Consider the following 22,124-nt stretch of genomic DNA (forward strand, 5'->3'; position numbering starts at 1 on the left):
GCAGGCGCCTCTGCGCACGCGCCGCAGCGTCTCCCTCCTCCCCCTCGAATGGTGTGGCGGGAGAGGCTCGGCGCGCGGCTGGTGGGCCGTGACGACAGCGGTGACGAAGAGGTGGGCGGAGCTTCGAACCGGGAAAGGTAACGAGCTGCCGCGGTTGTCCCTCCTTCCCTCTCGGCTCCCCACTCGCGCCTCTATCCCCCCTCACACCCGGCTCTTCCACGGCGGGGGGGGGGTTGGGCGGGGAGGCCACCCGAGGCTTGGGCCCCTCCCCCCCCTTTGCTCCGGCCTGGCTGCTTTGCTTCGACCCCTTTGCCTCAGGCGGCTCAAGAACCATGGCGGTGTCGGCGCCACGAAGCCGTTTGGAAAGGGAGCGGAGGAGGCGTGTTCCTCAGACTTAAGAGAGTCTTGGTGTTGTTGTTTAGCCGTTTAGTCGTGTCCGACTCTTCGTGACCCCATGGACCAGAGCACGCCAGGCCCTCCTGTCTTCCACTGCCTCCCCCAGTTTGGTCAAATTCATGCTGGTAGCTTCGAGAACATTGTCCAACCATCTCGTCCTCTGTCGTCTCCTTCTCCTTGTGCCCTCCATCTTTCCCAACATCAGGGTCTTTTCCAGCGAGTCTTCTCTTCTCATGAGGTGGCCAAAGTATTGGATCTGTCCTTCCAGTGAGCACTCAGGGCTGATTTCCTTCAGAATGGAGAGGTTTGATCTTCTTGCAGTCCATGGGACTCTCAAGAGTCTCCTCCAGCACCATACAGTGGTACCTCAGGTTACATAGCTAATCTGATGTAGCCATGGTGAACATCAAAACAGGGCAGCCTTTGTTCTAGATTAGTTAATCCAGGACACTTTTGTCACTGGTTCTATGCATTATCAGCCAGATTGTGCCACTACAGTGGTACCTCGGGTTACAGATGCTTCAGGTTACAGACTCCACTAACCCAGAAATAGTACCTCAGGTTAAGAACTCTGCTTCAGGATGAGAACAGAAATCGTGCGGCGGCAGCAGCGGGAGGCCCCATTAGCTAAAGTGGTGCTTTAGGTTAAGAACAGTTTCAGGTTAAGAACGGACCTCCGGATTGAATTAAGTACTTAACCTGAGGTACCACTGTAATTCAAAAGTATCAATTCTTCGGCGATCAGCCTTCTTTATGGTCCAGCTCTCACTTCCATATATTACTACTGGAAAACCATAGCTTTAACTATATGGACCTTTGTCGGCAAGGTGATGTCTCTGCTTTTTAAAGATGTTGTCTAGGTTTGTCATTGCTTTTCTCCCAAGAAGCAGGCGTCTTTTAATTTCGTGACTGCTGTCACCATCTGCAGTGATCATGGAGCCCAAGAAAGTAAAATCTCTCACTGCCTCCATTTCTTCCCCTTCTATTTGCCAGGAGGTGATGGGACCAGTGGCAATGATCTTTGTTTTTTTGATGTTGAGCTTCAGACCATATTTTGCGCTCTCCTCTTTCACCCTCAATAAAAGGTTCTTTAATTCCTCCTCACTTTCTGCCATCAAGGTTGTGTCATCTGCATATCTGAGGTTGTTGATATTTCAAGAGAGTCTTGAGATGCCTTCATTGCACGGGTTTGGGCTAGGTCAGGCATAGGCAAACTCGGCCCTCCAGATGTTTTGGGACTACAACTCCCATCACCCCAAGCTAACCGGACCAGTGGTCAGGGATGATGGGAGTTGTAGTCCCAAAAACATCTGGAGGGCCGAGTTTGCCTATGCCTGGGCTAGATGACCCCTGGGCTCCCTTGCAATTCTGTTCCAGGGCTGAGGAGCCTGCAAACCTCCAGGTGTTGCCGGGTTCCCAACCCCCATAATCCCTGGGGCTGGTGGGAGTTGGGGGTCCATGGGCGTAGGCAGGGGGAGATAGCTACCTCCCAAGTCAATAAAAATCAATTAAAATACTTATTTGAGGTTCTCCGCCACCTAAGAAAAGCCTGCCCCCCTCAAAATACTGGCTACACCCATATAGGGGTCCCGGCAACATCTGGAGGGTTGCAAGGTTAGCCACCTCTGCTGCAGTGAGTATATATGTTGGTTAGTTGTATGCTTGTTTCGGATGCTGGTGGTTTTTTAACCCCGTGGTGGTGGTGGGGTCTTGCTTCTACGATTGGGCTGCATATTGGTTCTGTGCTTCAGTTCCACCTAGACCAGTGGTTCTCAGACTTTTCCCCCCTCTGGGCCACACTTTCAGAATTTCCTTGTGCCACAGCGACTTTTTTTTTATTGATAAGAAATACATTGGTGAACACAACTAGGATTGTCCTCGGTATCACTTGATGCCCTTGCTCTCATTTTGGAAATATATCCATATTCTGCAAATAAAAAAGATTATTTTGATACTAGACTAGACTACCCTGAAATGTTTACATGTTTCTTTGTCCTTGAAACGTCCTGCCACACTTCCCATCCTCTCTTGCCACACCAGTGTGGATGCGGGTGACGCTGTGGTCTAAACCACTGAGCCTCTTGGGCTTGCCGATCAGAAGGTTGGCGGTTTGAATCCACTCGTTGGTGGTGAGCTCCCATTGCTCTGTCCCTGTTTCTGCCAACCTAGCCGTTCGAAAGCACGCCAGTGCAAGTAGATAAATAGGTACTGCTGCACTCGCCACCGACTGACTTTGGTCCAATTTGAAAACATAAGCTGTATCAAGACATCCACACACTTTCTCTGCCCCACTGTGGTGGACAGACAATAGGTGACTTGGTAACACATCCAAACATACTGTTTGAGTGGTCAGTTATCATGGGAGTGGTAGTCCAAAGCATCTGAGGGAGGGGCACTAAGTTGGTGAAGGCTGGTCTAGTGGCTTGACTATTGGACTGGGTAAACAGGTGGCAGGTGGTTCACATGACATGCCATCCAGTTCTGTCCTGCTTACTTGCCAAAACAATGCAGATGTTCTTGTAGAGAAGAGGCATTAGCCTAGCAGTGCCCTTTCATGTTCCATTGCAGATAACTGGGTCATTTACATCCAGTCCTTTTGAGTAGTTGTGTAAACTGATCCTGGAAGACCCAGGATTGCTCTGGGCAAGATAAAGCGACTAAGAAATTAAAAAAAAGTAAACCCACCTCTGTCCTTATGCTGGGGTTCAAATATATGCTGCCTTCAACTTCTTGGAGGAAAGGCAACTTATAAATGTTATAAATGCTTTTTATCTGCCTTTTCAGGAGCATAAATTATTGATCTTAATGGAGAAGCCAAGTTATTCACTGTTCTGAGTACAATTCTTACTCTTTTTACAGCTTTGAAAACACACCACCCAGCCTGCAACGTTAGCTACAAATGCGATGGAAGATAGCAAGAGCGAAAAGGTCGCAGATATTATTCGGCTGAATGTTGGCGGATGTATGTACACCGCTAGGCGTAAATCTTTATGCCGTTTTAAGGACTCAATGCTAGCATCTATGTTCAGTGGACGATTTCCTCTGAAAATGGATGACACAGGTAAAAAAAAAGTAATAAATAGCTAAAACTTGATTGTAAAGTAATTATGAATTCAGTTTTCTAATATTCTTCCAGCTTCGGCCAAGGGATAATAAACATGGGTCAATACAAATACATTGTAATTTTTATTATTTCCAGTATAATGAGCAACTTATTTAATACAGTGGTGCCTCGCAAGACGAAATTAATTCGTTCCGCAAGTCTCTTCGTCTTGCGGTTTTTTCGTCTTGCGAAACACGGCTATTAACGGCTTAGCGGCTATTAACGGCTTAGCGACTTTAAGAAAAAGGAAACAAACTCGCAAGAACTCGCAAGACGAAACGTCTTGCGAAGCAAGCCCATAGGGAAATTTGTCTTGCGGAACGACTCAAAAAACGGAAAACTCTTTCGTCTTGCGCGTTTTTCGTCTTGCGAGGCATTCGTCTTGCGAGGTACCACTGTACTTTAAAGGTTAGCGATTTCCAATAAAGTGGTAGAAGAAAAACATCAAGTAATAATAATAATAATAATAATAATAATTTATTATTTATACCCCGCCCATCTGGCTGAGTTTCCCCCGCCACTCTGGGCGGCTCCCAATCAGTGTTAAAAACAGTACAGCATTACATATTAAAAACTTCCCTGAACAGGGCTGCCTTAAGATGTCTTCTGAATATCAGGTAATTATTTATCTCTTTGACATCTAATGGGAGGGCGTTCCACAGGGCGGGCGCCACTACCGAGAAGGCCCTCTGTCTGGTTCCCTGTAGCCTCACTTCTCGCAATGAGGGAACCGCCAGAAGGCCCTCGGCGCTGGATCTCAGTGTCCGGGCTGAATGATGGGGGTGGAGACGCTCCTTCAGGTATACAGGACCGAGGCCGTTTAGGATAGGATACGATGTAGAGCTGGAAAGAGCTAAAGATGTCACCAAATCTCTGTGCTTGAATATAGGATTGGCAACATCATCAATCATTTGGTTCATTTAGGTAGCACGAGATATTTGTGCAGCAAACAGGTGTAGTTTGAATCATATTTTGTTTTGCTCTCAGTATATTTAGAATTTGACAGATTTCCCTCAGGCAAAAATTACAGCGTGACGTCAGCCATTTTGTCTGACTGGTCCCAAATTAAGTAGAAAGATGGACAATTTTGAACAATAGAGGAGAATAATATAATAGAGAAAAGGGCTGAAAAATTCCTACCTGAAACCCTGGAAAGTGTCTTCCAGTCAGTGTAGATGTTACTGGGCTTGATCGATCAATGGTCTGACTCAATATAAGGCAACTTCTGGTTTCTCTGGACTGCTGTTCACAAAGAGAACGCTTCTTGCAAGCTAACATCTCTGGGTTTTTGCCATCTGCATCAGTTTACTCTTGGGGTGTAGCCTTCCTTCCATTCACATAATTTCGTTGGAAGTAGTACTAGGTTGCTCAAGGATGTGAGCCAAGACCCATTCAGCAGGGGGAAACAGAACAAAACAAAAATCTTTCTATCTTCTCTGATCAGCCTGACGCCAACTATTGCAAATCCTCCAGATAAGGAGAGACTCTATCAAGGGGTTGTCCAAATAAAAGATTTCCGGGGCATCTCTTTTCTCTCCCCGCCTCCCCAGCGACTTGTTTATGCTGCCTCAGGTTATGATTCCCCAGTAGGAGAGAGGACTTGCCTTATGCAGTTGGGGCCTGTGTTCAGGTTTAGCGCTTAGTCAGGGCTGTGAATTGCTTGCCACAAGCAACAAACTAATGTAGCTGGTTGAGGAAAGAATTAGCCTTTTTAATTATGTTTGCCTTTTGATATTATCTGTCGGTTAATACATACACAGGTTCTTTGTGTCTAGTATTTTATTTGAGCAAATCTGAAAGAGAGAGTGAAAAAAGATACGTCTCCTTAAAATATAACATCGCCAAGAAGAGCGTACTGAGATATACAGTGGTACCTCGGAAGTCGAATGGAATCCGTTACAGAAGTCCATTCAACTTCCAAAACGTTTGGAAACTAAGGCGTGGCTTCCGATTGGCTGCAGGAAGCTTCTGCAGCCAATAGGAAGCTGCGTCAGACGTTTGGGTTCCAAAGAACATTTGCAAACCAGAACACCCACTTCTGGGTTTGTGGCGTTCGAGAGCCAAAACGTTCAACTCGCAAGGCATTCGGGATCCAAGATACGACTGTATTTGTTTGATCAATTGACAGCTTGGATGCAGTTATGATAACCATGCCCTTCTCAAAATATGGATTCAAATCCCCATTCAGCCATGATCATGACTGGGTGATCTTGGGCCATTTACTCTTTCTCAGCCAAACCTACTTTTCAGGGTTGCTTGGAAGAATAAAGGAGGGTGAAGAAGTAAAGGAGGGTGAAGAAGATAGGCACATTATAAATGTTGTACATGTTTTTATTTGCCTTTACAGGAGCTTGCCTTATTGATCGAGATGGCAGCCTCTTTAAATACCTCTTGGATTATCTTCATGGAGAGGTTCAGCTACCAGAAGATGAGCAGACGCGAATTGCATTGCATGAAGAAGCGGATTACTTTGGCATTCCTTACCCTTACAATCTTGCTGACCATTTGGCCAATGAAATGGAGACCTATTCTTTAAGATCAAACACAGAACTCAAAAAGGTACGGGAATTTTCCTGTGCCTTTAAATTAAAATTAAATTAAAAACGTCATTAGCAGTTGAAGCACAGGGGTAGCTTTGATCTGATCCTGGGATACCCAGGAGTGCCCTGGGCAAGGTAAAGTTGACTCAGAAATTAAAAAATAAAAACACCCCAAACACAGTGAAACCAAAGTGACATAAGGGTGCCCTGAGGCACATTGATAACTACAAGCCTTGCATTCATTTATGAATGGATGGGTGGATGAATGGACCAGGCAGATGCAAAGCAAGTGGCTTATATGGGTGGGAGATAGGGGGCAGGAGACATTTGTGAGGCCAATGGGCTCTAATGGGGCAACAGCCCACTGTCCTAAAAGAAAATCTCTCCATTGTCTATTATTCAGAGTAAAAGCAGTAAGGCTGCAGTTCTTTGCACACTTGCAAGTTAGTACAATTGAATTTTGTAGGATTTATAAGTAAACATGTACAGGTTTAGTCTGAGCACATTTTTGTGCTCTTTTAAAGTCCCACAAACACACAGAAAATAATAAAATTGTTTGTATGTATTTGTATATTTCCTCCCCAGGCACTTCTAGATTTTTGTGAGTCTTACGGCTTAATATGCACTAAGCCTACAGTGTGGGTCTTACACTACCTCAACACTTCTGGTGCAAGTTGTGAGAGTAGAATAATGGGTGTGTATGCCACAAGAGCCGATGGAAAAGCTGCAATTGAAAAGGAGCTGGGAGGAAGAATACACAGCAAAAATATTTACAAGAGGTAAGAAGCTTTATAGTCATGTGATTACATCAAAGCGTGCTTGTAAAATTCTGCTGAGAATCTTGTACAGTCAAACCTCTGTTGTCAAAACGTAATCTGTTCCGGAAGCCCATTTGGCTTCCGAAATGTTCAAGAACTGAGGCACGGCATCCAATTGGCTGCAGGTGCTTCCTGCACTCAAGCGGAAGCCACGTCTAAAGTTCGGCTTCCGAAAAATGTTCAAAAACCGGAAACGTTCCAAAACAGAGGTGTTTGGAAACTGAGATTTGACTGTATCTACTTTAGAGATGGCAGTATCAGATGTGTAAAGACATGCACATCTCTTCCATGCCTATGGAGTTTAAAGAGATGCTTAGTTACACAAATTTCCTTCATTATATTAATATTGGTGGATTACTGTTAAATACTTTGGGCCCCAATTGATCATAAACAAAAGCAAAGGCTGGAACATCTAAATGCTTCTCCTCCAGATATAAACAAATAATAGTCAACCTGAATGTGGGAAAACACTAGACTTGCTAGAATATTCATAAGACAATACTCAAAAGAGTTGTTTTTGAGTATCAGAAGACGTCAGCGGTACCTGTTGTTTATTTTGTGTATTTTCCCCCTAGACAGTTAGGTGAGAGTGTTGCTTTAACCTTGGTGCAAAGAAAGCATGAAAAGGAGAAGCTTACAATCTGCAAACCATTTGATCCAGAGTCTTGTTTAAAGCCAGTTGCTGCGAGACGTTGTCCAAATGGCAACACTGAAGCTTGATGGACCCATTAAGACTAACCTTAGTGCCATTGGCTGAGTGATTCAAGAATTGCTGTGAACGTTCCCATTTGTGGGGAAAAGTTGTTATTAGTATTTAATAAATTTGCATACTGCCATTCATCAGAAGATCCCAGGGCAGTTAATAACATAAAAATGCAACATGGGAACACATAATAAAACAAAAACAAATCAATAAACTCCCTCTCTCAAAAGCCCATTTAAAAGGCCATTGAATGTTTATCAGCCAAAGGTTTCACTTGGCACCTCAAGATATGTAATGAAGTTGCCAGGCAAGCCTCTCTGTGGAAAGCATTCCACAAATGGGCAGTCGCCACAGAAATGGAAACCATTTACAGTCGTGAGTATGAAACTCAAAAGAATTGTGGTTTTTGACAATGAAGGTATATTACAAAATTGGGAAAACTGCGTTTTTATGCCATCGGTTTTAAACATACTATGATTTTAGACTTTTAGCAATTTTATTATTATTATTCGGCTTGTAAAGCAGCATAATTTCCCCTCTTTTTCTACATTTTTTTCTCCAGGGAAGCCGGAAACAATGTCCAATATATCTGGAGCTATTATTCAGGGTCTGAATTGGAAAAGATGATGGATGCATTTGAGGCTTGGGAAGGGAGAGGTATCTCATTTTTTATTATAGTATTTTCCGTAAAGAATAAATGTGTGCCCTGCAGCTGTTTGTCCTGAATTAGTGTCGATTTGTGAAGGGCAGGCAGGCTGTATTTCCAACTATCCTTTAATAAGGAAAGGGAATAATTGAATTAGCTGTGTTTGGTGGGGAAACCTTGCGATTGGCAGAATGCTAGGTTATGGATGTATTTATCTATTTAAAAGTCTGTGCTTTCATGTTTGTTTAGTCGTGTCCGACTCTTCGTGCCCCCATGAACCAGAGCACGCCAGGCACTCCTGTCTTCAACTGCCTCCCACAGTTTGGTCAGACTCATGTTTGTAGCTTCGAGAACACTGTCCAACCATCTCGTCCTCTGTCGTCCCCTTCTCCTTGTGCCCTCCATCTTTCCCAACATCAGGGTCTTTTCCAGGGAGTCTTCTCTTCTCCTGAGGTGGCCAAAGTATTGGAGCCTCAGCTTCAGGATCTGTCCTTCCAGTGAGCACTCAGGGCTAATTTCCTTAAGAATGGATGCATTTGATCTTGCAGTCCATGGGACTCTCAAGAGTCTCCTCCAGTACCATAATTCAAAAGCATCAATTGTTTGCATCAACTGGAGCAGGAACCGGCAAGCCACTCCAGTATCCCTGCCAAGAAAACTCCATGGACAAAGACAATGTGCTTTCATACACTGGTCCTATTGAGCTCTCAAAACAGCCAATTTATTTTGCATTGCAGTTGTGCACTGCTTTAAGTTTTAAGATTTAAGTTTGCAGACATGCTTGTGGAATATCAGTGGAAGATCTCTTCTGGTGGTTGTTTGTTTTTTTATTAACCTAGGAGAAAATTCGTAGACATCTGACTCTTAGCCTAGATAAATTCATGTTTCTTGGACATTAATGTCATTTGGCTTCAAATACTTGTCCTCTACTTGGATTAATAATGCCGAAGGCAAATGTGAAATACACGGAAGTACCAGATATTTTGGGAGAGCTTTCAGCCTCCTGTAGATGATGTATGTTAGTTTAAATTTGAGAGTTCGCTCTGTCTGAAGAAGAGACCTGTGAGTTCTGAACGCTTGCACATTCTTAAAAGCAGGATTTAGTCCACTGAGTATCGCACTCTCCCTCCCCTCTCTTTTCCGGAACCAACATGACACCACTGTATCAGACAGTTTTTTGAGAGAAGGAAAAAAGACTGTAAATAAAACATTTAGCTCTTTAATTTGGAATAAAACGATTCAGGGTGGGAGTACATTGTGTTATAGTTGAGCATTATAGTTGAGCACTCGGGAGATATATGGTGTCTGAAAGAGTTGCCAATGATCCCTGATTGCGTATCATTGGGCTTATACATTTGACAGAAACATCTTGAATATTGTATTAAAATTGCATTTGAAACTACAGGTGTCAGTTATTGGCGAGTCCCGCAGGAACTGATAGAATGTTGGACTCTTGAGGAACGCCCTTTGAAAGGAAGTCTCCAAAGCATGCCTCCAATTCATAGACGGTATGTCTTACTAATCATGCTTAGTTTTCTCAAAGAATGCTTCATATGGAACAGGGACTATTTCAAAAATAGCGTTATCTCCATGTTAATATTTGTGCATCCCCTAGTTATAAGGGTGTAAAATCAAAAGATGATGCAGGAAGGTTTCATATCAAGTTTGTTAATAGTAAGTATATTACAAAAGCTGGCATAATGCTAATTACATAACTAAAGTAACAAAACTATAATTGTACACATTTTAAGGACTGTCTCTGCAAACGCATACCCTAAAACAGGAAAATATATAATTATAAGTTACGCATTCCACAGATATCTGTGTGGTGGGCCTCTCGCTATATATTACAAAGCCAGCCATTAGCCCATTTCATAAAAATTTAATCAGGAGCATAAGACTCAGTACTTAGAAATATCCTGCAATCCATATTAGATAATAAAAGAATATGATTTCCCTTTTATTTGTGTTGAATCCAACTGGTTCATTCCAGTATGTTGGCCTGGTTATTTTTGGCTGAATATACATGTATTTGTATACTTGTTTTATACTTGTAAATTTTTTCTTGCTGTAGCCTGCTCTGGGTAAGTCCAATATAAAAAATAAATTTGAATGCATACACCTACTGCAGTGTTAATCAGATCCTGGAATAAGAAATATTGTATCCAGAGGTGAATGTAGGAAGCACCCTTAGTTGCGTCTGAGTTATGATCTGTTCATAATTTCCCAAAGCAATTGAGTCAGTAATTTTATTCTCCGTGTTTACAGACAATTAATAGATCTTTCTGAAGAAGAAGAAGACAGTCACTTGAGCAGTAGAACAGGCCGAAAGCCAATTCAGTTTTCTGGTCCGTCCACAAGTACTCGCATCACAATTAAGAATTCTGCTTTTGTAAAGGTAGCAGGATGCCCTACATCTTCCCGTTCCCAGAAGACTCTCAAGCGACCTAGCAGAGACAGTTCGTTACTGTGCAAAGACGTACCGAAACCCACACAATTGACTAAAAATTCTCAAGAATCCGTTAGGAGCACTGAAAATGGGGCAGACTGTCACAGGACGCTAAAGGCCCCGTTCTCGAAGAAGCCTGCAACCAGTCGTGCGGTCAAACTCAAGCGGACTCCGCTCTGTAACGACCGGTTAACTCAACACACTTCCCAGGTGCTGAGTACGGTAGCTGAGCACCAAGTTCCATCTGTTGCAGTTGGCTCCACTCCTGCTTCGCAAAACTTAGGCCAGGAGGAATTTGGACACTCCGAGGAAAACGTTACCGCTAAGAATCATTTACAGGAAGACCAACTGAACGATGTGGCATGAATTTTATATATATGGTGTTATCCGTCATGATCTGCTAGAGACAAAATTCTGATCTTTTGGGAGTCCTAATAAATGTGACACATTTGGGAGGGGGGAACATTCACATTTATAATCAGATTTATAATGATTTTTCTCTTTGCGTGGCGAAAGAGGCCTATGGATGTTTGTTCAGAAATATTACGTGCTTTTTGTCGTTCACTCATTACATTATATAAATAAAATTTGAGCTGCTCAGTCATTCTAGAATAGAGATTGTGCCAGGCTTTGTGTACACTTCATCCCTTTTTTCCTAAACCCCCAATTTTCCCACTCCATATACTTTTTGTGTGACTTATTCTGCATCTCTTTCCATTTTGTGTAACTTATTCTACTTCTGCTCCTCCTGAACAGCATCAAGGGCTTATGGAGGTCAGTGAAAACTCTGTACTCCACAATTCTAGTTTCTCAGCAGGCATTGTCCACATTTTTTCAAGCACATCTTTGTAGCTGTTTGGGCTATATGGCATACTGGTACCTTATAATCTGCACCACGGGATCTTTCAGTAGACCTTGAAAATTAGGCTACATTTTGAGAACAAGCCTTGGGCTTGCATACTGTCCCCCCTTCTCTGGCACAACTAAGAGGAGACTGGAAACCCTCTGCTTGTATGTGTCTTTTGAACTCTAAAAACTGTAGCTAATGTTAGCTAGACTTGGTTGAAACATGCCAGTTCCATCAACTAGGATTTGAAATTGGGTCCATAGTTACAATGAACTAGTGTGCCTGTGCTTGAAGAGCATGACTAGTTGTAGTTAATATAAAACAGAAGTGAGATTTTCAGAGTACAGTCATACCTCGAGTTTTGTTTGCTCCATGGTACGCTTTTTCAGGTTGCATCCTGCGGCGACACGGAAGTACCGGAAAGGGTTACTTCTGGGTTTCACCACTCGCGCATGCGCAGACGCGCAAAATGAACGTCATGCGCAGACACGGGTTGCGTTCTGCTCATGTTGCAAATGGGACTCCGGAACGGATCCAGTTCGCAACCAGAGGTACTACTGTATTTAGGCATGTGTCAGAAGAGGAAGGAGGAATGCGTCAGCCCAGGCCTTGGTGTAGCTTATATTTGTAATACTATGTTATGACCAATGTTTTGGTGTAGATTAGGAGCTCAGAGCTATGAACCATGGTGTCTGGTTTGAATTCCCACTCTTCTCTCATCCTTAGTACTCCACCTGCGATACGGGGATAATAATGTAGCCATTCCTTGCAAGTTCAGCATGTAAAGATTATTGACAAATCAGGAGCTGCTACATTATTAAAATCAACTTGAAGTTTTGAGCCATGCATTCTGGTTTGAAATCAGTGCATTCAGTCAGATGAGATATGCCTGCTGGATTTTTCATTTTAATTTTAAAAAATCTGTGTTAAGAAAACTCTTGTCTACAGTAGCAGGAGAAATCAGCTTTCACAAATTGGAAAATGATGAACCCTGGCAATGTGATGAATGTGATTCAATTTTTATTGAGCCATTAACTTGATTGAGAGTAGCTCATCAGTTTTCTAGTGCTTAGTGTTTGATTTGAATTGAGTGCTCTGACCTCATTTGTAACATGAAAATCCGTTTTAGGTGGATCTTATTAATGATAATACTTTTGTCAATGACATCACAAGAAACATGTTTCTGCAAAGCTTGGTAAAAAAAAAACTTCTACAAAAGTGATAAATTTATGTTAACTAAAAGAGATCATTAACTAAAAGAAATCAAGAGTTGTAGAACAAAGCTTTGTCCTTTGTTTTATTTATTAAATTTATTGCCTTTCCTCCCAAAAGAACTTTTAGGCCTGCTAATATATTGGGTGGGCTGTGCTCTTTCCGCTATAATACTTTTATAAGTACTGCTACATTTCACATAATCTATAATATGACTTTAGTTAATGATTATTTATTACAAAAGTGCATTCTGAGCCTAAAATGACATTTTAAAAAATACCGTTTATACCTAGAGGTGGCAGTAGAGCTGGATAGGTAAGGGAAAAGAACACAGGACACCCAGTCAAAGTTGATTTCTCTTTCTAGTCTCTTATATGAGAAATACGGTGGAGTAATCCTGCCCCCCCACTTGAGAGGATGGCAATACAAGGAGTCCAGATGTAAAATTCAGTATGACAAAATCATTTGCATGTGACAGAGCATGGGTTAGTCAGCCTGTTAACTGTCCTTAGGAGATGCCGTTCATATGGCTTTCATTAAAATAGCTGTAGTGTGGAATGTGAAAATGAATGATAATTTCATATGACAAGCACATGATTGTTTTAGAATCCATAGCATGACTTTTTTAACAATGAATCTGGGGAGATGAAAAGCTGTCATAAATTAAGTGAAAACATAATGTTAAGAATTTGTCGGATTCTCCAAAGGGAGGGAATGTGGGGGTGTCTTTATTGAATCTTTACTGCTTGCCATTTTGGACTTACCCCCTGACTATCATTTGGAACTTGGAAGGGTCAGTAGATCTCCTCTTCCTAAGCAAGGCCATTTGCTTCCCAACCAAGGAAGACATTCGCTGTCATGCAAGGCAGAAAAAGAATAACGCTCAGATTTTATTTCCAGATCCAATAGAAGCAGTTGATCGATGACAAGACATTTCAGGAGTATGTCAAATGGCATGCGCTCAGTACTTCCATGGTACTTCCAGTCTCTGACGCATGGACCAATGATGGCAGAGCATTTCTCAGCAAGCTTGGATCCACTACAGCCATAGCCGACTGAGGGATGAAGAACACTGCCAGCATGTTGAATTTCCTCAAATTGGTGACTGCTCATTATTAACTTCATGACTACGGTGTTCCACCCCTGTCTCCTTCCATTACCACTTGCTGTCTCTATGGCAAGTTGTTGCTGAGTTATTTTTTCAGTGATAAAGCTTGGGTGAGTATGTTACTCCAACGAATGGAGGCAGATGTAGAAGCTTAAAAAATGGAAAGCGGAAATTGCCTTCATTTCAGAGGCTCATATTCCAAAGGTGGGTGCGGAATAGTGCAACACCTTTTCTAGTGACAGTACCTCCTCTCCCTGCTCCACCCCCCTAAAAATATATTATCAGCTGAATGAACAGGATTTAGGGAAGAAGAGGAATCTTTCACTTTGTGTTAGGATTTTAAAAGGTAAAAAGCAGGACAACTTGGGAAGAAAGCATGGAAAGCTACAAATACTAGGTAAAGGGACCCCTGACCATTAGGTCCAGTCGCAACTGACTCTGGGGTTGCGGCACTCATCTCGCTTTATTGGCCAAGGGAGCCGGTGTACAGCTTCCAGGTCATGTGACCAGCATGACTAAGCCGCTTCTTGTGAACCAGAGCAGTGCACGGAAACACCGTTTACCTTCCCACCGGAGCGGTACCTATTTATCTACTTCCACTTTGACGTGCTTTCGAACTGCTAGGTTGGCAGGAGCAGGGACTGAGCAACGGGAGCTCACCCCGTCGCGGGGATTCGAACCGCCAACCTTCTGATTGGCAAGTCCTAGGCTCTGTGGTTTAACCCACAGCGCCACCCGCGTACCTCTACAAATACTAGCTGGTTACTAATGCAGGCCAACATTTGTGGACCGCTGTCATAGAACAGTGAGCCCGACATCTTCCTTTTCATCATTAGGAATGGCTGATTTGGGGAAAAGGTAATAAGGTAACAACAGGATCCAGATGGTTTGGTTGCTGCAAAATAAAACACTGCATTTTGTAAAATTGTTTGTTTTTTAATAAAAAGGGGGAATATTTTTTCCGAAGTACAGTCTTGGGCTATTTAAAGCTGTGAGCTTGCTTTAAAATATAAGCCTGGGATTTTGCATGTGCTCAGGTATGATATACATGGTATCCTGTCTGATTTGCAAGACACACAGGCCATAATTCAACAATCAATTGTATAGGATGAAACCCAAATAAATCAAGTGCATACAACTCCGTACAGGTTTGTGGCCAATAGTGCTTAAATAAGGAAGGGATGTTTACAGCGATGAACAAGAAAATAAAAGAATCTCAGATTGAAACATGTCTGATATTTAGTCTGCAAAGATAATTGAAAAGGATTTAAGAAGCTGGAAAACTTAACTTTTTCAGTTCAAAATTTATATCTTACCCAATCTTGTACAAGTGGCACAGCACAGAAAAATATTAATATGCCGTTTGTTAGCTAGTATTTGGGACTCATCTTGACAATCATTCAGGCTATAAAAACTCAGTTACATCAAACTGAACCATGAGGGTCGTTCTGCACAAACAATTTGCGGTCCATATAAAATGGAAATAGTTAAGAGCAATTTTATATGAACACAAGTATCTTGATTGCAGACCAACAATAGGAATGCCAGGATTACCCTAATGCCAACCTTTTGGACAGTAACAAACACATTATCTATATTGACATCCTCCTGCCATTTATTTTTAACAAGAATTTCATTGTTTTACTAGGCACTGGCTAGCTAAAAGCTGCATTGTTATGAGAAAAAAACAATATCGAGTATATTGAGCAAAGCCTTTATAGTATGAAATGAGATATGTGGTTTAGAAAAACCCCAGTAAGTTTGGTTTACCACAATTGTAGTATTCTACACAAGCTTTTTTGTGTGTGTACAGTATTTGGAATAAAAAGAAAGCACCTTTAGTGAGAAACTTAAATATGAAAATGCATTACATTTGCTAGTCGTCTGTCTTTCCAATCCTCATGCCACCAGTGTCACAGCTGGCACTGAAAGGACAGGGGCCTCTGTGGAGGTTTCTATTCTTGCAGGACGTAAGTTGCACTGAGAAACCCTTGTAATATTGCTGCATAAAGGCCTGGGCTCTGTGGGGCCTGGCACAGGATGCTTTCGTCTTGTTTTCTCTGGATACGTTACAGTTTCCATGCTTTTTGCTGCTGCAGAATGCTCTTGGGTTTTAAAAGTGCCTTTGTTTTTTGACCGGAAACTATTATGGTGCTGTCTTCTGTATTCCTGCCGAGGGCTGCCTTTCGTGCTGTTCTGATCTGACTCGTTAATGGCACTTGGAGACTTAAGCGGTCCATTGAGCCGAATTCCATGATACTGCGTGTGAAATCTCCGCCTGTGGCTAGAAGCTGCATTCTGTCAAGCAAGAAAACGAAGGGTTATGGCAATCGTGGATTTTGGGCTTTCAAGCTTCAACGACACCCTGTGCAATGCTAAAACATGGCCTGCGGTCCGTCCCCCCCCGTGCTCCATTCTACAGCAATGTTGTGGCACCCCCTGCAGCACGGCCACACCAGTTGCGCTTTTTAAAAATGCCTCTGCCAATGGATGTGGTTGCATCTTTCCTGTGGCCATTTTTGGTGAAAGCCGAGTAGAATCATTCTCATTATACCTGTATACCTGAAGGAGCTTCTCCACCTCCATCATTCAGCCCAGAGATCCAGCTCCAAGGGCCTTCTGGCGGTTCCCTCCCTGTGAGAAGTGAGGTTACAGGGAAGCAGGCAGAGGGCCTTCTCAGTAGTGGCGCCAGCCCTGTGGAACGCCCTCCCATCAGATGTCAAGGAAATAAACAACGATCTGACTTTTAGAAGACATCTGAAGGCAGCCCTGTTTAGGGAAGTTTTTTTATGTCTGATCTTTTATCGTGTTTTTAATATACTGTTGGGAGCCACCCAGAGTGGCTGGGGCAACCCAGCCAAATGGGTGGGGTATAAATAATAGATTCTTATTATTAATAATATTATTACACCTCCACACATACTTATTAAACATAAAGTTTGGGATCAAGACCATTGCTGGCCACTGTGGCCTGTGTGCAATTAAACATGGGCAGGTTGGAAGAAGAGCCCTGTGGTGTTTGGGTGTCTGACGCTTTCTCGCTGCCTCCGCATCCAAACAAAGAGGAGATTGGAGAACAATGAAGGAGACACTGCAGGAGCACTTTCTCAGACCAGACAGAGGACAGGAATGTTAGTGGCAGAACCAAGAAGGAGGGATACCTGAGATTCCCGTGGTGAATTGTGGCAAGAGGGGAATAAGGATTTCCTAAGGAGGCCTGAGAATTAGTGTGAAAGCCTCTTCATTGTGTGCTCATAGTGTGCTTATAATTTTCTGGAGGACCCCTTTGTCGAGCTGACTACTGGACTATGTTGAATGGGATAAAGAGCTGCCATGCCTTCTCCAAAGTGTTTGGTTGGTGCTTTCCTATTCACCATGAACCATATCTTCCCAGGTACTTCTGACCGTGAAACAACAACAGCAATGACAACAATATTACAAGGTCCTTTCTCTGAAATAATCAAGAGTACAATTTGCAATCTTAAAAAGCAGAGACATCACCTTGCCAACAAAGATCCGTATAGTTAAAGCTATGGTTTTCCCAGTAGTGATGTATGGAAGTGAGAGCTGGACCATAAAGAAGGCTGATCGCCAAAGAATTGATGCTTTTCAATTATGGTCTGGAGGAGATTCTTGAGAGTCCCATGGACTGCAAGAAGATCAAACCGATCCATTCTTAAGGAAATCAGCCCTGAGTGCTCACTGGAAGGACAGATCCTGAAGCTGAGGCTCAAAGACTTTGGCCACCTCATGAGAAGACAAGACTCCCTGGAAAAGAGCCTGATGTTGGGAAAGATGGAGGGCACAAGGAGAAGGGGACGACAGAGGACGAGATGGTTGGACAGTGTTCTTGAAGCTACCAGCATGAGTTTGACCAAACTGCAGGAGGCAGTGGAAGACAAAAGTGCCTGGCGTGCTCTGGTCCATGGGGTCATGAAGAGTCGGACACAACTAAACAACAACAATTTGCAAAACCAAATCAAATTAATTCTAGTGGGTGTTGTGCTGCAGGAACAGAAGGAAAGTGTTTCTAGGTAAGGTAAAAATAAAAAAGGTAAAGGACCCCTGGATGGTTAAGTCCAGTCAAAGGCGACAATGGGGTTGCAGTGCTCATCTCACTTTCAGGCCAAGGGAGCCAGCATTTGTCCACAGACAGCTTCCTGGTCATGTGGCCAGCATGACTAAACTGCTTCTGGCACAACGAAACACCATGACGGAAACCAGAGGGCAAGGAAACGCAGGGATTCGAACCGCTGACCTTCTGATCAGCAAGCCCAAGAGACTCAGTGGTTTAGACCACAGCACCACCCACGTTCCTGTTGTTGAGAAACTGTGTATGTGCAGCTACTCACACAGAGTCAATTAAGATTTGGCGGACAGCCAGAAGGCAATCTGAAGGAGTAAGTCTGCCTGGTGATAACAGAGACATAGAGACCGCTTCCTGATTGGTCAAGCTCTCTCAAAGGAGTGATAATTAATGGAAGGGACGTGGGTGGTGCTGTGGGTTAAACCACAGAGCCTAGGTCTTGCTGATCAGAAGGTTGGCGATTCAAATCCCCGCGACGGGGTGAGTTCCCGTTGTTCGATCCCTGCTCCTGCCAACCTAGCAGTTCGAAAGCACGTCAAAGTGCCAGTAGATAAATAGGTACCGCTCAAGCGGGAAGGTAAACAGTGTTTCTGTGCACTGCTCTGGTTCACCAGAAGCGGCTTAGTCATGCTGGCCACATGACCCGGAAGCTGTACGCCGGCTCCCTCGGCCCATAAAGCGAGATGAGCGCCGCAACCCCAGAGTCAGTCACAACTGGACCTAATGGTCAGGGGTCCCTTTACCTTTACTAACTGGTAGTTCAGAGTTTGGAGTTCATGAGTTCAGAGTTCTGTGTCAGTGTAGGAGTTGTGAGTCGTGTCAGAGAGAGCTAGCATAAGATCAGTGTTCTGTCCCTGTAAATAGTCCACTGTATATAATAAACACCTAACTACAAGTTCCTGATTCCTGCTTCGTCTATTCTGTCTGCAGCCAAGTTGCCAATTGCTTCTGTGGATTCTGCGTGTACTCTGCTAGGTCTGGCTAAGGTCCTGCAACTAGTCAGAAAGTTGCGAAACACCAAATAGGTTTTACCGATACCTGTTTCTACCCAGTGCAGGATTGATAATGTGAAAGTAGGAGATAGCTTGATATTACTGCATTTCTGATTCCAGGGAAGTTAAGGGGAGTGGATAATAAATTACAAACTTTGAGAAACGTTTTGGTCTTTTCTTAAAACAAAAACAAGATACAAGATACTGGTAGGGATTGAAAGCCACTATTATTTTCTGTACCTTACCTGTTTGTTTGTTGAAATGGTCTGAGGAGAGGATTCTGTGGTGTTTGTGCTAACTTGGCTGGAGACTTTAGGTGTTGCTGCTTTGCCATCAGGAGTCTTGGCACGAATTCGATTTGAAGACTTTTGGATGTATGTGTTTGGTATGCTGGTTGCTGTGCGCAAAGATGTCGACTGCAGCAGTGGGCCGGATGGTGTTCTTGAGGAATAATTGTTCTTTGGGTGAGAAACTACAAGGAAGAAAAATGCCCAACACTCGCAATCACAAAAGAGAGCTTTTGGTTCCAAAATGGCAACAGTTTAACTGAGGGCAGAAAGGAGTCCATTTTTTGTTGCAGTGTGCTGTGATTTGGCAACCAACAGTCATCCAAGATAATAAAAATAATCTTCGAGTAAAGTTTTGGATATGTTTAAATACAACACTTAAAACCGTATTAACTGTGCTTTATCAATTCCAATTGGATACTTCAGCGAAGATATTATCATGGCCCACTTTTAAATGTTTTGTTTCTTAAATATAAGCCAAATAAGTCAGATCTCAATCAATTTAGAGAATTTATTTCAGGAAAACAGTAGTGAGTGACATCTGCTGGCCCTCGGACTTAATTTTTACCATATATTTCTCTGTTCAGTTTCATTTGGACTTAAATACAAGTTCATATTCTTTTGGGTTATTCAGGCATGGAGTTTACCAGCCTCTGTAATAGGTACACTGCACAGAGTAAAAGAACAGCTGGATTCCTTCAATCATATTTTCAAATTATCCAATCCGTTTTAGAAGCAGGTCATCTGGTCATCTTCTACCTTGCCAAGTGACCAACCATCAAGGCAGAAGCTTGTGAAAGCCTATTTTGCTCAAAGGTGGGGTAGTTGAATGCGGAAGAGACTATAGTGCACACACGCTTTGCCCACCTAGCTTCCCAAGAAGACATGCAGTCAGAAAGGTACAAGATGTACAAGTGAGCCAGTGTGGTGTAGTGGTTAAGAGCGGTGGACTCGTAATCTGGGGAACCGGGTTCGCTTCCCCGCTCCTCCACATGCAGCTGCTGGGTGACCTTGGGCCAGTCACACTTCTCTGAAGTCTCTCAGCCCCACTCACCTCACAGAGTGTTTGTTGTGGGGGAGGAAGGGAAAGGAGAATGTTAGCCGCTTTGAGACTCCTTCGGGTAGTGATAAAGCGGGATATCAAATCCAAGGGAATCAAGAATTTATGCAAGGCTTCGTCAGAAGCACCATGACTTACGTTCTCCGCACTGCAGAATCTCGGTCTTCAGCTGTTCTATGTCACAGGAAAAGCGGGCAGATCTTCCCAATTCTTCATCATATTTACGCTCGCTTACAAAGTGCTGCAAGGTAGGGGGGGGGATGACTTAAGTTATAAACCAGGTAATAAAGGAGATGCAAAAGAAGCCTGCCCAATACAAAATAATTTTAGAGCCTCATCTGCTGAATCTCGAGCCTTTTGGAGAGGAGAACACTCCAGTCTTAAAGCGTTGGGGGACATTTTAGGCTTTGTGAAATGTCCCCACACCTATCGATGCACCACAAAAAGAACAACACCCTTCCATCTCATGATCTGGGAAATGCTTGTCAGTTGTTAAAAGAAAAAAAGTGGATTGAAGGCAGGGCCAGATTTAGGTTTGATGAGGCCCTAAGCTACTGAAGGGGGACGCGGGTGGCGCTGTGGGTTAAACCGCAGAGCCTAGGACTTGCCGATCAGAAGGTAGGCGGTTCGAATCCCCGTGACGGGGTGAGCTCCTGTTGTTCGGTCCCTGCTCCTGCCCACCTAGCAGTTCAAAAGAACGTCAAAGTGCAAGTAGATAAATAGTTACCGCTCCGGCGGGAAGGTAAACGGCGTTTCCGTGTGCTGCTCTGATTTCGCCAGAAGCGGCTTATTCATGCTGCCCACATGACCCGGAAGCTGTATGCCGGCTCCCTCGGCCAATAAAGCGAGATGAGCGCCGCAACCCCAGAGTCGGCCATGATTGGACCTAATGTTCAGGGGTCCCTTTTCCTTTAAGCTACTGAAGGTAATAGGGCCCTTTATATGTGATATTTTAGGGAGCAGGTGAGCAGGTGCGGCCCATTACTTACATCATAGGAGCATACACAGCACAAAACACTGTTGCTGCATGTAGGTTTTATTTTATTTGTTTTTTATCTTATATTTTGGAAATGTACATTCAGGTTTTGTTTCCTTTAAATACTCTGGGGGCCTCCAAGAGAGTGGGGCCCTAAGCTATAGCTTGTTTAGCTTATACGTAAATCCGGCACTGATTGAAGGATGATCCTGTGCTCTAGCGCAGAGGAGGCTGAGCACAAGCCTTAAAAAAAATCCAAAACTTTTGCAACACTGGGAGGGAAACTATGAATGGCGTTTTTTGTTGTTGCTCAACACTAATGTATTCACAAGCAATGTCCAATGTCTGTGATGGTCCTGCAATCCCACCCCACATGCCTTGCTTTGATTAGCACTCCATGCTCATACAGACATCAAAATGTGTGCATCTCTCTATATCTATATCTATATCCATATCCACATCCACATACATTTCAATAGCCAGCATAATAACAATGCTAATTCCAATAGGTAATCTGTAAACAGCAGCATAGGGACGCGGGTGGCGCTGTGGGTTAAACCACAGAGCCTAGGACTTGCCGATCAGAAGGCCAGCGGTTCGAATCCCCTCAACGGGGTGAGCTCCCGTTGCTCGGTCCCTGCCCCTGCCGACCTAGCAGTTCGAAAGCATGTCAAAGTGCAAGTAGATAAATAGGTATTGCTCTGACGGGAAGGTAAACGGCGTTTCCATGCACTGCTCTGGTTTGCCAGAAGCGGCTTAGTCATGCTGGCCACATGACCCAGAAGCTGTACGCCGGCTCCCTCGGCCAATAAAGCGAGGTGAGCGCCACAACCCCAGAGTCGGTCACGACTGGACCTAATGGTCAGGGGTCCCTTTACCTTTACCTAAACAGCAGCAAAA

The 22,124-nt window shown here is 43.6% G+C and overlaps 2 protein-coding genes across 3 annotated transcripts in view; one reads left to right on the forward strand and one right to left on the reverse strand.

Moving 5' to 3' along the window:
• Positions 1–33: 33 nt before the first annotated feature.
• On the forward strand, positions 34–13,782 carry KCTD18 (potassium channel tetramerization domain containing 18). Of its 2 annotated transcripts, none has more exons than XM_028751451.2 (7): positions 34–137; positions 3,256–3,457; positions 5,847–6,058; positions 6,625–6,818; positions 8,123–8,217; positions 9,612–9,714; positions 13,615–13,782. In XM_028751451.2, the coding sequence occupies exons 2-7, from the start codon at positions 3,301–3,303 to the stop codon at positions 13,631–13,633; spliced, it is 780 nt and encodes a 259-aa protein (XP_028607284.2). In that variant the 5' UTR covers positions 34–137; positions 3,256–3,300; the 3' UTR covers positions 13,634–13,782. The 2 variants fall into 2 exon arrangements, with proteins under 2 accessions (XP_028607284.2, XP_028607245.2); XM_028751412.2 differs by lacking the exon at positions 13,615–13,782 and adding an exon at positions 10,475–11,269.
• Positions 13,783–15,106: 1,324 nt separating this feature from the next.
• The window catches only part of SPATS2L (spermatogenesis associated serine rich 2 like), a 37,848-nt gene continuing 30,830 nt past the window's right edge, over positions 15,107–22,124 (reverse strand). The window contains exons 10-12 of the mRNA XM_028751483.2: positions 20,387–20,489; positions 19,147–19,373; positions 15,107–16,120 (exon numbers count right to left, since the gene is read on the reverse strand). Of these exons, the coding sequence (XP_028607316.2) occupies positions 15,722–16,120; positions 19,147–19,373; positions 20,387–20,489 (729 nt within the window). The 3' untranslated portion in view covers positions 15,107–15,721. The remainder of the gene's footprint in view (positions 16,121–19,146; positions 19,374–20,386; positions 20,490–22,124) is intronic.

This window comes from Podarcis muralis, chromosome 1, assembly GCF_964188315.1.
Source record: "Podarcis muralis chromosome 1, rPodMur119.hap1.1, whole genome shotgun sequence".
Lineage (NCBI taxonomy): Eukaryota > Metazoa > Chordata > Lepidosauria > Squamata > Lacertidae > Podarcis > Podarcis muralis.